Source organism: Lissotriton vulgaris, chromosome 2_1 (assembly GCF_964263255.1).
Source record: "Lissotriton vulgaris chromosome 2_1, aLisVul1.2, whole genome shotgun sequence".
NCBI classification, from domain to species: domain Eukaryota; kingdom Metazoa; phylum Chordata; class Amphibia; order Caudata; family Salamandridae; genus Lissotriton; species Lissotriton vulgaris.
In genome coordinates, this window is record NC_141687.1 from 690761350 (window position 1) to 690779196 (window position 17847).

The 17847-nt window shown below is 41.6% G+C and overlaps 1 protein-coding gene across 2 annotated transcripts in view; it reads right to left on the reverse strand.

The window, feature by feature from the left end:
• Window positions 1-17847, reverse strand: part of BMAL1 (basic helix-loop-helix ARNT like 1) — a 415934-nt gene that overhangs the window by 138565 nt on the left and 259522 nt on the right. The window contains exon 12 of one of the 2 annotated variants that reach the window (XM_086955924.1): window positions 15325-15431. The exons of the other annotated variant lie outside the window; for it this stretch is intronic. Within the exon in view, the coding sequence (XP_086812050.1) occupies window positions 15325-15431 (107 nt within the window). The remainder of the gene's footprint in view (window positions 1-15324; window positions 15432-17847) is intronic. 2 annotated transcript variants of the gene reach the window in all.

Consider the following 17847-nt stretch of genomic DNA (forward strand, 5'->3'; position numbering starts at 1 on the left):
CAGACTGATACGTCTGGCTTGAGCCTCTTCAGAGATTGGCTAAATTGAAAATCAGTCTGCAGTTCTTCATAAAAAAAAGAAAAATTGACATCTTACAAACCTTTGCGGATTTCTACGCTAACAATCATTTAAGACTGATTTAACCCCCCTAAAGATCTAAATAATAATCTTTGTTGAGCGACCCTGACGTGGCTTAGAGCTAATCACTGTGAAATATTATGCGCCCCATAAACAATTGAAAAAATGTAAACGGTTATTAAAATCTTGAAAAAAGGGCTTGGGTCCTGGGAGGCAGGGCTTTCTGGCTGAATGTTATAAAGAATATGTAGACCTCCTTACCCACCTTTCTACACGCTGTATACGAATGTATGACGTTACAATGCATACATTTACAATGCATGCCTTTACAACGCAGTTTTTACATCGCAACATCTTTTACAACGCATTCTTTTACATAGCATGCCATTCCATCGCATTTTCAGAAACTAACTTTACAACACATTCCATTACATTGCATTATACCTTTACAACGCATACTATTACAATGCATAGCATTACATTGCATTTAAGGTAAATGTTGGATAATATAGGGGACATAATTACTATTCTAACTCCAGTGAGTGCAACAGTAGGGTAAGTGTTGGATAGTGTAAGGGTACTATGTGTTGTAATGGTTTGCGATGTAAAGCCTGCGTTGTTTTGACTTCCATTTTAATGACAAGCATTGTAGTGACATGAAATGTAATGGCTGCGTTGTAATGACATGCTATGTAAAGGATGTTGCGATCTAATGACTGCTATGTAAAGGTAGTGCGATGTATTGACTGCGTTGTAAAGGTTGTTTCCCGTTGTATACAATAAGGCCTTTGAATCCGATATTAGCCCCACCTAGATGCGTGAGGCAATAGCAATAACAATGTTAAAGCCCAACAAACCCCCACTACAATGTGACTATTATCAACTGCTGTTTCTTATTAATGTGAACAACAACATTCTAGCCGAATCACTGGCCAATAGACTATTTCCATTACTCACATGGTTGGCCAAATCTGGATTTACTAAAGGCAGTTCTAGTGCTGACAACTTAAGTATTCTGTTTGGTATTACTCACCAAGTTTCTCCTAATACACAGGCAGTAGACCCTTTTCTAGATACCACCAAAGCATTTAACTCTATGGAAGGGCCCTTTTTCATTACAGTCCTGGAGCGTATGGGCATGGGCAAAGTCATGATTAAGTGGATGAGCCTCCTACACACACAGCTGAGTGCCAGGGTGCAGGTTAACAGGTTGAAGTCTGCCCCCAATTCCCATATGCAGAGGCACCGGGCAGGGGTGAGCACTGTCTATCATTCTCTTGGCTCTTATGGTTGAACCACTTAATAGTATTATCACAGAATACTTTCATCACCAAGGCATAACATTTAGTTCCCATATAATTGCTTACTCAATGTACCCTGATGGTAGTTTGCAATTGAGAGATCCCAAAAATAATACCCCCTTATCAAAGAAAGACTGGTGAGAGCTTTGGGTGTAGTAAAATCTTTGAAGATTGTGAAGACGTATTTGCTGTTGTTGGAGCTACCATTTATTTGTTTGACTAGGGACTTACTCTTGGTTTCTCGGATGAGGTGGTGGTACATCCTCTGGGGGCTATGCAGGTGGCTTTTTCAACTTCCCCTTTGCTGGGTCTCCATTTCCACTCCAGTTGTTTGCAGTGTCGCTTAGTCATTCTGAGGTCTTCTATGTACCAACTGGCTTTTGTTTTATTTTTAGCTGTGTTGCTTCATTGGTGATCCACTTGTTGAAGTTCTCGATGTAATGTAACAGGATGCCTGTGAGTTCCAGTTTGCTCCCATGTAGGGTGGTCATCTAGTCCACTTCTGTTAGGTTGTTCGGGTGTCAGTGTGTTGGGCCTGCTGTGGGGGGCTTTTGGGTCGATGGATGTTGATTGTAAAACTGAGTATGGTATGGGCTTTCCAAGTGACAGGTCTTGAGGTGTTGACTGTGATGTGAAGACAATGTCTAGGATGTGTCCAGGGGACGGCCCTGCCCACCTGAACAGCTGCATTCACTTCCACCAACCTTCCAGATACCTCTGCTCTGCCAGTCTCTCACTAACACACACCCCATCAATACACAAAAGCAGAGCAGGGGGGTGCATGCTAAATCCTGGAACAACCTCTCGCAACACATCAGAGCCTCCTCCTTTCTTCCGTATTTTCTCAAGCAGCTGAAGATTTGGCTTTTTGATTAAGTCACTAGGGCTGGCTTCACATACCTGCAACAGAGCGCCGGGATACCCTCATGGGGGATTAGCGCTCTATAAAAAATAGATAACATAACAATTTGGAAGCATATCAGGTCTTAAAATTAACTGGGCAATAAACTGGGCAAAGTTGATGATGTTCCCATTAACTAGCAGCACAACAAGTCCTGCCCTCTCAGTTCCATTAAAATGGCAACTCGAATCTCTAAGATACCTATGTATTTAATATCACTGGTACCCAGGGGGTCATAATTAGAGAAAATTATGCACAACGCATGACTTCCATTACACAGCTGGTTGAGTAATGGATCAAATTACTGCTGTCTGTGGCAGGTAGAATTGTGCTAATGAAAATAGTTCTCATTACAAAGCGGATATATTTATTTCAAAATATCCCAAACCCTCTATCACATGCTAGCTTTGATCAATTAATGTCTTTGATGGTGCGTCTGACATGGGCAGGACGGCATTCTAGAATTGCTTGGTAGAAACAGACCATGGCTTACAAAATGGTCCTCTAAACCACTAAGGAGTCAGGCGAAGATGAGGCAACACTACTACCCGTCCGCACAATACAACAAAAACAAAAGAAGTAGGTTGCCCATACCAATGCCATAAGCAAGGAAACCGTGGTTGAATGTGGAGATCTAATTGCTTTAAGTCATGTGTAGTCTAAGTAGGCCTAAGAGGCCATCCTTAGTGAAAGAGGACGCCTCACACACAATATTGTGTCATGCTTCATCATAGGCATCCTCTCCCCACCCGGGGAAGATGGTGCTACCAGGGCAGACTCAACCTCCCCAAAGACATTGGTGAAAGGAGGGAGTTCTTACATAAAACTTACAAGACAAAAGCGAGATCCGGTTTAATTAAAAATACCTTCAGGTACCTCAGTTGTAACGTTTATTAGTGAGGATCTGAGGTACGTAAAACAATTACGTTGGTGGTCCGTTAAGAGAGTAGTGTCTCTAATCTATCTTACAGTAAGCCAACATGTTTCTGTCCACACGAAGAGTTAAGAGGTCTGGGGCATTCGTCAGGGCTGTCAGGTCCCTACAGAAACAATATAGGGTTTCCCCTATGTCCCTAAATGCTAATGTGGGGGAGTACACCTAAAGTGTGCCCAAGTGAATCCTACCTGTGATACGCTTATGTACAATTCATCATGCACCCTAGACTTTAGGGGAAACCAAAGACTCTGTAAAAAGGAGGGGTGGTGGCCTTTGTAGTCACACATTACTCAGAAGGACGGCCACGTGGAGGCACTCTGTCCGCTCCCTGCAGGTTGGACCAAAACATTCACCTATCGGTCCTCAATTTTGAGGTTTATTACCTTGTGGCCCAGGTCCAGTGTGCACTGTTGGCATCACAATACAAGACAGCCTCCGCATCCAGACCTGGAGGCGGGACTGTTGCCCCCACACCATTATGTACAGTTATATTGAAAAAGCCTCCAAGAAATGTATACACTGGATTGCACAATATGGGTGTGATCCAGATTAGTGAGTTGGCAAATTGGGGGAGATACTGTATTCCCCAAATCACACCCTAACCAATAATCCCATGATCCAGGTGACAGTTGATAGACATGCTGTTAGACAGTTGAGCACCAGAGATTTACAAGCTGTAGGTGACCTCTTCTCTAATACTTGCTTCATAACCGTTGATGAGTACATGTGGATGCCAGGCCTACATCCATGAATATCTTTATGTATCGGAGACTGAGTTCACCTGCAGCAGTGTACACTGAGTTTTAATATAATCTGTAGAATAGAGTTTACGCACCTATGATTTAACTAACCCAAAACCCTGCTAGAGCCATCTCACACATGCATAATTGGAGGCTGATGAGATCATTAAAGATTTATCATCATTAAAGACCAAATGGGAGCTTCATTTAGGCCACAATATTACTGATAAACAATGGACATATTGTTGTCAAAGGATTAACTACATTTCCTTGAATAGGAAACTAAAGACTGAATACATACAAAGAGCATATTACACCCTATTAGTGTGTTAAGATTTGGGTTATCAGACAATTCAGGCAGTTGGTGATGTTGAGCTCCAAATGCAGACTTGGCACATATGGCCTGGGCTTGACACCCAATGCATGAATATTGGAATAAACTGCTGGATACACTCAGGACAATCACCACTGTAAATGTGATGCCCGCTGAGGGACAATATGGGATATGTGAAGGAAATCCCTAAACAATTTCAGAAATTTATGGCACTTGCCCTGCTTATTGGCAGGCTCAGAGTGACAATGCCAAGGAGAAACAGTAGAGCTATGAATGTTGGCTGAAAGATCTTACAACACGCAGCAAACATGCAGAAACATATAAAGTAATGCTGCCTCCCTCATCTCGCCTAAAGGATATACGATCGCCATTACTCTCATACTTGGCAATTCTCACATTTGACTTACATGACGTCTCTCCTTACTGTTAGAGCATCACCCTGCTCTAAAGATGCACTATGCCACAGGAATATTGTTTGATGAGATTCACATTGTATTATTAAATATGTTGTAATTGTATTTATATAGCGCTTACTACTCCTGATGAGGCGTCAAAGCACTTTTGATAAGTAGCATGCTGCTCCAGAACCCAAAAAGGATTAGTGGTGGATTGGTATAGAGAAATATGAGTTAATTTGAGTAGTGGACATGCAAGTCTTTTAGCTGGATTGAATAGGATAATGGAGGGATAGACGATTGAGGAGTCTATAAAGTGTTATTTAGGAGATCATAGTAGTAAGATGAGGTTTGGGGTGAGTCAAAGAAAGGATACATGAGGGAAGAATTTAGAAAGTGTTGTTTAGGAGACCGTAGCAGTAAAATGAGATTGAACCAAGGAGGGAAAGAGGAGGGAATAATCTAGAACAGGTTATTTTGGAGATCATAGTAGAAGAATGAGGTTTGGGATGAGTCAGAGAGTGGAGGTATTTAGAGAGGTATATGGTGAGGCAGAGTAGTGCATTGGAGAGAGTCAAAAGTTTATTTTTTCTTCTTCAGCAGGAGTAAAGTAGTAAATATATAGATACATAGCTCCATGGAAAGGGTACACATGTATAAGGAAGGGAATATGCTACTTACCAGTATGCATCTGTTCTTGGCATGTAGGGCTGCTGACATTCATATCTGTGCATAGATCGCCGCCTAGTGTTGGGTCCGGATGATTGCACATTGTTGTCCTGGAAGAGTCTTCGAAGTATCACGAGATAGGTGGCTCCTCCCCTGGACTACAGTGCGCATGGGCATCCTCTCCATCCTCAGATTGTTTTTCGCCATTGTGGCAGAAATGGAGTATGATACAGTAAGTGATGACCATGCTTGAGAATAATTCCGAGTGCTACAGCTGCGACAGGCACCAGGGAGGAGGGCGGGCGTTATGAATGTCAGCAGCCCTACATACCAAGAACAGATGAATACTTGTAAGTAGCATATTCCGTTCGAGGCATGTGGGCTGCTGAATTCCTATCTGTGCATAGAATAAATAGCAGTTTCCTCCTTAGCGGTGGTTGCCTGTGCCAGCTGCAGCAGTCTGAAAGAGAGTTCTGAGAACAGCCTGTCCTACAGCAGCTTGCTGTTTGGAGTGTACATCCACGCAGTAGTGTTAGGTAAATGTATGTATGGTGGTCCATGTGGCTGCTGTACATATATCCTCTAGAGGAATGTTACCTAGGAAAGCCATGGATGCCCCTAATTTGTGTGTGGAATGCGCTCTTGGGGGAACTGTTAATGTGCGCTTAGCCTTTTGATAACAGATCTGTATGCACTTAACAATCCATCTGGCTATACCTGATTTGGAAATGGGGTTGCCTTTGTGCTGTGGAGAGAAGGCAACAAACAGTTGCTCAGTTTTTCTGAAATCTTTTGTCCTGTCTATGTAGTACAAGAGAGCTCTTTTAACATCTAGTGTGTGCAGTGCTCGGTCTGCCACTGAATCAGGATTTGGGAAGAATACTGGCAGTTCTATTGTTTGGTTAATGTGGAACTGTGACACCACCTTAGGCATAAATTTAGGGTTGGTACGCAGCACTACCCTATTAGCATGAATCTGTATGAAAGGTTCCTGAATAGTGAGGGCCTGAAGCTCACTAACTCGTCTTAGCGATGTGATCGCTACTAGAAAGGCCACTTTCCATGTTACAAACTGTATCTCACAAGAGTGAAGAGGTTCAAAAGGTGGTCCCATGAGTCTGGTGAGAACTATGTTTAGATTCCCGACAGGTGAAGGCGGGTGTCTGGGAGGAATTACTCTTTTGAGTCCCTCCATAAAAGCCTTAATGGCTGGCACTCTAAAAAGGGAAAGGTGCTGCAGTTTTGAAGATAAATGTATCCTTATAGAACTATATTCCAGATTGCATCTGTGTAGATGCAACAAATAACATATAATGTTTTGGGTTGATGCATCTAGTGGATTTATGTCATTATTGGAACAATAAATGACAAATCGCTTCCATTTTGCCGCATAGCATGCCCTGGTTGTAGGTCTTCTTGCCTCCTTGATAATGTTCATACAGTCAGGGGGCAGGTTCAGTTAGCCAAACTCTATGACCTCAGGAGCCATATTGCAAGGCTCAACTGTTGCGGATCTGGGTGCTGAATGTCTCCACGGCTCTGAGTGAGGAGACTGGGTGTGAGTTGCAGTCGTTGGTGAGGCACCACTGAAAGTTCTAGGAACGTGGTGTACCAAGCCTGCCTTGCCCATGTTGGAGCAACTAGGATGAGTGTCATTGGGTGCTGCCGCAGTTTGTGCGCCACCAGCGGTATGAGCGGTGCTGAGGGAAAAGCGTACGCAAATTTGCCTGACCAGTTCATCCATATTGCATTGCCCTGAGACTGCGGGTGTGGGAACCTGGCGGCGAAGTTTTGGCATTTTGCATTTTCCTTTGTGGCGAATGTTGTTGAATATCAAGCTAATTTATTCGTGTATTTTTAGAACTATTTGTTTATTTTAATTGTATCTTTTCCTCAATGTATGTGCAACAAATTACATTGCTGTAACAATCTTTAATGTGAGGAGGTTGTACATTGGCTTCTTGATTCTGTGGAAAATGTACTTCCATATTTCAAAACTGAAAATAAAGTTTAAAAAAATCTTTTGTCCTCCTCTGAGTTACAAAACTGTCACAAGAAGATTATTCTCCTGTCTCTCATTAGCCTAATCACCTTCTGATAAAAAAGAAACTGGGAGCTTCAGGAGAATCACTTTACATTTCCAGAGAAGATTTGAGGGAGACCCAAAACTACTTGAAAAAAGCCTGAGGTTTCCAAGTGGAGAATGCATTACCTAGCCTCCACAACCAAGTGAAGGTCTATTTGTCAATACCTTAAGGATTGGGCCCTCGTCTACCCATTCTCCAATTGATGAAAGATAAAAGCAGTAAAGTTTAGAAGTAGTTGACAAAGGAGCAATGCCAAGATTCTGTTCTCATCTTTAAGATATGGAGGAAGAATCGATAGTAACGATAATTTACTCATTGATTCCAAATCTCTCTGGCAAGCCTTTGGACAAGATGCATCTTCTAGAAACCCTGTGGATCATAAGGTGGGTGAATTAGTGAAGAAGGATTACGCAGGATTAAACTAAGCCATGTGCATTGAATCATATGCTATCTATGCACTGGCAAAGAAGTTCCATAATGTCTCTTTGGCCATCATAAATAGAGAGGATTTCGCTGGTCTACTGACTTCCATAGAAATGAAGATAAATGTTCACCTGATGTATCCTTTGACCTTCAAAAGCATCTTTCTTGGCTCTGGGGGTTCGATTGTTGGTAATCATCAAGCACTCAAAAAACGGAAGGGGAACAAAAATCATCTTTACGTAAAGTACCTTTCACAGGCCAACAACTGTTTGGTCCCCAGCTTGAAGTTTCCACAGCTTTTAAGGATTTCAAACTTTGAACAATTCCTGAGAAACAAACCAAAAAATCAAATATGTTGCTCCTTTCATTGTTCTAATAGAAACTCTCTGGCTCCATCTGCAAGGGAAAATAACAATATACAGCAATACGGTAAAGGTTCTTACAAGTCTGCGTCATCCTTCTTACCTACAAGCCTCTCAGGTCATAATTATAACAAGAAAACAAATCTTCAACGCTTCCAGGAGAAAAGCGAGTCTCCATTTCTACAAAGTCTAGTTTCATTCTGTATTTGGATTTTGGGTTCTGTACCTCACAGAATAATACTAAATAGATGTTTCCTCATTGCCCTACCCAACTCAACACAAACATGGTCATAACCCTTGGTCATAAACCTTCCAAAAATGCCTGCTGATGGTGCAGGCTTCAAGATGATGTGGCAAAATCACTAATGGTTAGGTAGCTTGTTTTCATCTGGGTTTATGGGTTGTCACATCTTCAGGTTCTGGTTCCCTCTTTGTATCAGTTTGGAGGACCTACACCTAATCCTTCCAGCTATTTAGAGAACTCAAATAGTGGATGAATTCCTTTTGCCTGACTGAAGGGGGTTCTCTAGTCCTCCCTTGGCAAGACACAGAGATGACAGAGAATGGGTGATACTTGTGAGAAACTTTTTGCTCAGGGACTATTAGCAAGATGGAAACCTCTTAATTCTTCCAAATCCAGGAAGCCAGAAGCCATATTTCAAGCTCAGGCCTACCTCATGGGTAGAGCATGTCTCATTCAGACAGACCATATTACCACCAAAGCACCCAAAACAATCTGAATATCATCATATCGAAGGGACTTATCAAGCTCATTTCCTAGATAGGCCTGTGACCAGAATCTCAAGGAGCATCTCTGATTTGCTCATCTCAACAACTGTTGAGTGGTTTCCCTCAGTAGGCACTTTCCCTTATCTCAGGACTTTCATTTGTCTCTCCAAATCTTTTCCAAGGTTATGCATGAGGTTCAGCTGTACTCTCTTAGACCTATTTGCTACATCCTAGCACAAGATCTTGCTTCGTCAACACTACTCCCAGTTTGTAGACCTAACAATTTGGGCAGAGTAACCTCTCGCCTTCAGTGGCCAAAGTGTCTCCTTTATGCTCTTCCTCGTATTCCCCTGTTGCAGAGGATTCTTTTGAGGGTCAGTCAACTGAGGTTCTGAGTTCTAGTGATTACCTCTTTTGGCAAATGAGGACTTGGTTTCCTCTTCTGAGGCATATGAAAGTGGGTTAGAAAACAGCATTTCCAATATTTCCGCCAAATGTGTGTAGTTCACGTCAGCCTGATTTTCACCAGAGACTTATGGTAATAGCCTCGCTATTGAAAGCTTAGGACTTCAGACTCTGGGGATTTCTAGTGATGTAGCCACTGAAATACAGAATTCTTGCAGAAAACCTACACCAAGAACTTATGACTGCCCCTGGTTTCCCTTTTCAAGACTGGTGCAAGGCTAGAGAGGTACGTTTTTGGGATTGTGAAAGGGGTTTCATTCGTCAGTACCTTTTGGATTTTTGTTTTAATCTCACATATATTTTTAGTTTCTTCTGTTTTAATAAATCACATCGTAAAATACTTTTCAATAAACACTACACCCCTACTGTTGGTTTCATACTATAATTTGGATACACAACAAAAACATTTTACTCATTAGAAACAATGTATCTGATATATATATATATATATATATATATATATATATGATATATATATATATATGATATATATATATATATATATATATATATATATATATATATATATATATATATATATATATATATATATATATATATATATATATATATATATATATATATATATAGCATCTAGACTCCCTCTTAGTCAAGAAAGAGAGTGACACAGCTCCGGGGGAATAAGTGCAGATTTATTGATTTTCTTGCGCAAGTCCCTGAAACGCTGGGCAGACGCGTTTCAGCCATCCATTGGCCTCATCAGTGCCCATCTCAGCTGCCTTCTCGTTGTTTCCGGGGGTCCGTTATGGTGATGTTTTAACCTGTGACCACTCTTGATCATGTGATCACTGGCCCCACCTTTTGCCTCACAGGTGTGAGACATGTTGCGTTCTTCTACAGTCCCACTGCATGCTGGGCGTTGAAGTCCTTCGTCAAAGCCCATACAGTGAAGGGGTTTCCAAAACACCAAGTGGTGCTTCCAAGGTTATTTGGCCGAAGATTTCACGCCTTTCTACAGCCGGGATTGCAGGTATATCTGTCCTTTGTCCCCCTTATCAGGCAAACACCGCGTTTGCCTCCTCTCTCCCCATGCGTTCAATCGCCTCCAAGTGGAAATCCAACGCCGGGGGGCGACGCGTATTCAAACAATCCTCCGAAGATTGCAGGTACGACGCGCAGCTCCAGACCGAGAGGGCCTGTCACAAAACCAGTACCTGCGAACTGGTGAAACATAGCATCTAGACTCCCTCTTAGTCAAGAAAGAGAGTGACACAGCTCCGGGGGAATAAGTGCAGATTTAGGGACTTGCGCAAGAAAATCAATAAATCTGCACTTATTCCCCGTGGAGCTGTGTCACTCTCTTTCTTGACCATCAAAGGCACTACACGTATATTGCAATTATAGTAACCACATTCACAGTGGTTAGATGTTTGAGCTAGGGGGAGCATTCCCATGTACCTTATCAGATTTACTATAATGGTTTTATCCTCTGTACGTATCCAATGAGTCCCATAATAGTCTATTACTTTGATCAGTTTTGAATGTTTCAAGAAAGCATTGTTAGACTCAGGAGCGCAGTATAACCAAGCCTGACTACAAAGTATGATTGAAACTTTACCAGCTGATTCCCAGTATCACTTAGCGAGATCATCATGTCAAAATGAAGGAAATCTTCACCTTCCCTCTTAGGCAGGCTGTTTAGTGCATGGATTTCCAAACACACTGAGCTTGGATCTAGTTTAATATCTATGTATCTTACCAATGCGCTTGGACATTTCTTGAAATAAAGGCTCGACTAGTTTTTATGAAAATTAGTCTGATGGAAGAATGTCTAGTTTATGCATTCTTGCTGAGTTATAGAATTTCGGGTGTTTGATGACATGGCAGGGGTAATTTTGGAGATGAAAGGGAATTCTACATTTGCAACAATTTAAAGCTCAAGAATTCGGGTAATGTAGTCTAAGTATGTCCTACTGCCAAGCCTCTGGAAAGCCAAGTTGAATTTAGCGGTCCCTTGAGATAGCAGTCTCTAGATTTTAGATGTTAAGTGACAAGTTTTGATTATTTTGTTATAACCTGTGACAGATCATGTTCATGAAGTCTGCCCATTTTAAATACAACTTTCAGTCTCATGAAATAGTAAAAATCTAGATTATTTGAGCCAAATTTACACTGCACTTCCAAGACACTATATGGTATAATAAAGGTACCAAAGTCACTGATCGTCGATCTACCTTTATTTAACCAGCCCTCGAGTATATTGCCTTATTGTCTGATTGAACTTTCCTGTTATGTAAATGGCAATAAAAACAGGTCAGATATAATAGGAGGAAGAAGGCAAAACGTTTGGGGATACCCCTGTAAAAAGAGCCAGGTCCAACACCTTTGATGGCATTAATCAATATAATAGCATATGGCTATTTTCAGTAAACTGCACAGATGTTAATCAAGAAATAAGAAACCCGGAGGAAGTTTACAGACTGCTAAGATAAAGCCACAGAGTTCAAACAGCACTTCCCATTCCAGTGGTCGATCAGCACTATTCTGGACTTGGGAATGCAAACTGCATCAATGGTACACCGCACCATGAGGTGAGCTATGATGCTTTCTCAAGTCCTTGCCACTAAGACTAAAGGCTTGGCATATGAAGGGCAAAGTGGTAACCCAATTTAAAAAAATCAGTGCTACTGGACAATTTTGTACGGATAGGGGAAAAAAACACAGGTTGGCAGTAAGAACACAACAATTGCCTAATAGGACAAATAGAATGGGACTGCCAGACATTAAACAAAACTACTATGCCTCCCAGTTAAAATAAGTGGTAGAATAGATTCATTCTAAATTGGAGAAACATTGGTGTTTTATGGACAAAACTGGTTCCTTAGAAGCCTAAAACGAACAGACCAAGGAGAATATACTCCTCTGCGGTCATGAGAGCGACCATGTAACTTTGGAATCGCCTGGCAGTAATGGACAACCTCACCATGTTCCCATCCCCCCAATCAGCAATTCTTGGAAAACGAGCATTAATGCCAAACATAAGGACAGTAGGTTTGAGATTTGGAGACAGGAATGTGTAAAGGATAGGTGACATTTTCCTAGGCTCAGAAATCAAAACCTTTATGAATATACATTCAGAATATGACCTTCTGGGATAACAATGGTTCTGGCACCTGCAGATTAGGTAGTGGGTCTTACACCCCTCTATTAAGTTACAGGCCTGTAGACCCCTCACTAAATCTGAACGTTGACTGTTGTCTCACAAAAACGATAACAATTTCTGTCAGATTTCAATCAATTACTGTCACAGCGCACAAGAATCCCCAATATCCATGGATAAAAGCATTGGGAGAATGAAGTGAACAGAGAACCGTCGTCAAAAGAGTGGCAGGGTTTATGTTGGGTTAAGCAACACTGAGAGTCTGTACATCTGATGGCAGGCACTTTGATTCACCTTCTGTGGATCATCCTCAATTGGCAGACATATTAGAAAAGCATCTTAGACACGGTTAACAAGATCTTCCAAATTCAGATCCCAAAGCTCCCACCACATGTGGTGTTAGGAGTGGCAAACCAAAAACGTACCCTCTACATTAAAAGAAGGGAAAATGATGCCCCTTTTGCTGTGCATGCCAAACACGTGATTACGGTCTTCTGCGGCAAATACATCAGGGATGGCTGGATAGTCTTTGGCACATTCTGGGCATGGAAAAATAACTAAGACTCTTACAAGAACTTTGAAGCACTATAAATCACAATGGGATCCTGCTACTACAATCCAAATCTTCTGAAGTGAGAGAGGTCACATGCCCCAGGTACTTAGTGTGTCATGAATAATGTCGACCTATAAAGGGGACCAATATACAGACGTATATCCTATTAGACACATCACAGTTCAGAGTTCTTAAGTAATCCCTGCAAAAACGGTGTTGCGGTGGGGAGATATGAGAAGCTTGATTAAATATTCAGTTGCTCTTCGTTGAGATACAGGTTCGGGACAGAAAACTTGGTTTAGGTTGTTCTTAAGCCAATAAAATATAACTGAACCTTAAAACAGTCATGGGATGCCTGGATATTGACAGCTATCTTATGTGACTGTTAACTATCAAAACATTCAAATCCACTGATAAAACGCAAAATTCAGCAAAATACAATGAGGTGACTATGAGATCGCCACTATAACAAAAACCCTCTACTGAGCATACAACGAGATCATTCACAGTAACATAAAACACCATCAAATTTGTAAAACAATGTTTCATGCATTGTGGAACCTGAAATTCTAGCAAAAGGTCCCAGCTTTGTGCACACTAACATGATTGCCCCTTTAACAGGCATGCTAGTCTAATTCGTTTTTTCCAGAACCACAACACTATTATATTGTGGGAGAAAACAGAACCGTGGCCATGTCTAACACTAGTGGGCTTTACAATCCTTCAACACACTAAAAGTCTGAAGCTATGACATTTATAATGGAAGAACTCGAAGATGGATATATGTATTTCCCATTTAAATAACAAAAGGCCAAACAAAAGATAGAACTTAATATGTTCCCTCCAATGTAGTAAACGCTGGAAACATGTCAGAGCTTCTCAGTACAAAGGAACATGGTCCTTCCATTACAGTCCTGTGCATAAAACGTGCATAAACACCAACTTTTACATTATTTGAGTGCCCATCCACTGACATAAGTGGAGACTAAAGCCCAATGACATTTGTGTTCAGAGGTTTTAATGACAATGTATATGGTAAACTGCTAAAGTGTAGGAGCGTCGCCCCACTGCTTTCAGCAGTGGAAATACAGGTAAAATAAAATGGTAATAACTCGTTATTATCATTTTATTTGTTCCTGCTGTGGCGTCTTTGCGGGCAGGGCTGCTCTGCTCTCAGAGCAGGGGGAGGAGTGGTGGGCACGCTGTAAATGCGCAGTGACTGATTGATCGACCAGACTGTCATGCGTATTTTGCATGTTCTCCATCCAGGTTTCTTTACAGCCTGGGTGGAGAACATGCCCAGGCTCCCATTCCCTCGCTGAATGCCAAACCATGACGCTCAGACCAATCACAGAGCTTCATTGTAACGTTGTGATTGGTCAGGGGAGCCTGGATGTGTACCCTGTTCCTGGCTGGGAGAGACGCGGCAAGAAGATGGAGGAGAGACGTGGAGACCACGGAGGAGAAGCGATGAGGAGGTAGTTTTTTTTAAATCATTTTTTACTCTCCTTTCTTCATCCACCCCCACCCTGCCACCCCTGATCCGTGCCGCCGCCACTGATGGTACAAAAAGTATTTTAAACAACCATTGCTTTGAGTCAAGATTCCCAGACCAAATAAAGTCAGTCAAAACAAGTGAAATTTAGCAAAATCAACAAATAAGATTGATTTTTAAGTAAGAACAGTCAGGTCCTAGTACTTGTAAGTTCTTACCTTCGTGGAAGCGGTAAAAGATGGCCTGGTTTGATGCGGGATCATTGGGATGTTGTGAAAAGTGGCCTATAAGTTAAATCTACCTTTAGATGGGCTAGCTAAAACATGTGACACAAAACCATCCAGTTCCTTTTTAGCTAAGATGCCACTCAAACTGGTGGATTAATGAGAGTGTGTAACTCAAAAGCTTTATGTGATTTATAACGTTTTGTGGGAATAATTTTAGTATCTTGCTTGAGGACTTCTCAGGATCCTTCTGCCATGACAAGATAACATTCAAAATTTAAAGATGATTGCTTCCAATCTAGCTTGGCAATATTTAAATTGGTCTGCTTTCCCATTTCTTCTTCTCCTTGTAGCAAATCATGTGTAAATTCACGAATGCAATCCCTTACACTACTATACGCTCTTTTCGATATTTTTTTTTTTTTTTGCTGACCCCAGGATTGTTTTTCATATGGCTTTTCTATTAGGAACAGTATAATTAAATGCATTTCACAACATAAATACATTTACCTTGCCTATGACATTCTGCAAGATGTCCTATATCATCTTGATGAAAATATTCATAGCATGAAGTTCCTAAGAGTTCCTGCGGTAAGTAGCCCAGTATAGCGGTTGCCCTAAAAACAAACAGGAATAGGTGTCTTTGAGGAATAAATGAACAAGGATATACATTTAAATTGTTAATCCATATATCCATTTAAAGTACTCTATTGTTCTCATGACTACGTTAACACTTTGTACATCACAAATAAACACAATCTGAATTCCACATCAGTTTTGGATGCTACATTAAGGGGCCGATTAAGATACGGCCTGTAAAAGCTCAGACCTTCGGTCAGAGACATTAGGGCAACATCATAATGGGCCGGTCAGATTCCTTTCCGGCCACCTCATTTTGATAGAGGCGGTTGGAAAGGAATCCGACCAGTCATTCTGGCTGGCTTCCGAAGTGCTCGGAGAGCCTGTCATCCAGTTGGAATGCAGCCTGTAATCTCAAGGGCAGCTCTTTTCGCCCTTGAGATTACATTGCACGGTTTCCGACATGGTTTCCATGCGATCTGTCTGACATGGAAACCATCTCAGAAATCGTGTTAGGGGGTCTACAGCAGGACCGCCTTTGGTGCACGGCCTCCGGTTGGAGGCCTAGGGGGCACCTATGGTGCCCCCCTATTGATCCCTGCACCTTTTGGCAAGCACCTTGAGGTGCCTGCCATGTGGTACAGGGATGAACCGCACCTTGCATTTTTACTATGAGAGCATGCATTACAGCAGGTTTACAGCCGTACTGCTTGCTCCCATAGTGAAATATAGTAATGTGACCAAACAGTGTTCGGTCGTATCCTAATGGGGCGGTCGGGACCGCCGACCGGGTGTCAATCGGTCTCATGACCGAGTTGGTGTCGGGCGGAAGTGATTCCCCAGACATCGTAATAACCCCCTAAGTAGCCAATGTGAAGCAGAAAGCCAACATAGTTTATCTGAATTCATACATCCAACAATACGGTCAACCACAATATAATTCTTGAAACAATAATAATGAAATATACTTCCTCTTCATGGGGTTTTTGTCTTCATAGAGCTTGTTTGAGCAACTCTAAATTTCAAACTGTGGATGGAGAGTTCTGCCCAGCAGCAGGGCTGGCTAGAGGGTGGTACGATCGGTGCCATCGCACCGGACGCTAACTTGGGGATGTGGCGCCATATTTATTGTTCTAAAAGCGCTAGCAATAAAAATGTCAAGAGAACTCATTTGATTCATTTTCTTCCTGGGGAGAAACCGGAGCTTTGCCTAAGACATTTTGACTCGTAGTGCAGACGGTTAATATGCCTGCTGCAAAGAACGTGTCCCATTCAGATCACAAAGTGCATATAGTATAAATCGGTCAATGGGTAACCGCTTTTGTCAAAGAGATCCTTTTGTTACTAGCAGTTTATAAGTAAAAATCTTACATATTAACTGTCATCAAAGAGCTGCATGCAAACTGCAAGGAGGGTATTAGAGCTATGTGTTTTTTGCCCTGTCTTTCGTTATCCTATTTTTGCAAAAAGGATTAATTTAGGTAGAAATCAATTATTATTAGTAAAGAAAACCCCTAACAATGATGTTACATTTTAAATTCTGAATTTGCGTTTTTCCAGACCAGGGACTCCAAGTATACTGCCTACTAGAATGGATGACATGTAAGTCCTACACCTTGTAGGCCTCTGTCTTATATAACATTTCCTATTCACTCATTTACAAATGTATGACTGTCTCTGTGCTATGTGTGTATGATGTAAAGTGTTCCGGCATCTTAAACTGGTCTGCACTTTAGAACTAAATTAATCTAAGAGACAGAAGTTATGGAGACTTGAGGGGCACTGTCAAATGGTGGTAGTGAGGAAATCTGTGGCAGAGGTGGTCAATGGGGAGCGCCAACAAACATTGTCGCACAGGGTGACACCATTACTAAAGCCGGCCCTGCCCAGCAGCCCGTGGCTGTGACTGGCATGGCCTGTGCTAAATCAGCCAGTGTATGAAATTAGTCCCATCTGGCTGAATCAGAATTTATTTGCTATTTTAATCATTATGGTCAATGTATAACGTGTCAGAGGTCCAACCACTCACCTCACCTACGGTGTAAGTCCTAAATGACACATAATCAGACCATTTTACAAATATACAAAGGTCTTGGATTCACTTGAGCCCCATTCTGCCTAAATAGTGTTAGTCTCTGCAGCGGAGGCAGGAGACCTTGCTACAAAGCAACCTGTACTCCCTTCTCTAGTAAAAGTTTAGACTATATGCCAGAATTGGGTTCCTTGACTGGTTGACATTTTTCAGTTCATATTTACAATTTATGGCCCATAATTTATTTTTAGTTACAGTCTAATAGTTTAATAATACTTGCCTAATGAAATTTGGAGGATATTTGTCCTTTCATACAAAAATGCATGTCCAAAGTGATCGACACGGGTGCCTCTCAGAACATATTTTACCAAGTTTTTAATCAAGAGTGAGATAGTGAGCAAACCGAGTATGAAATCAATCAC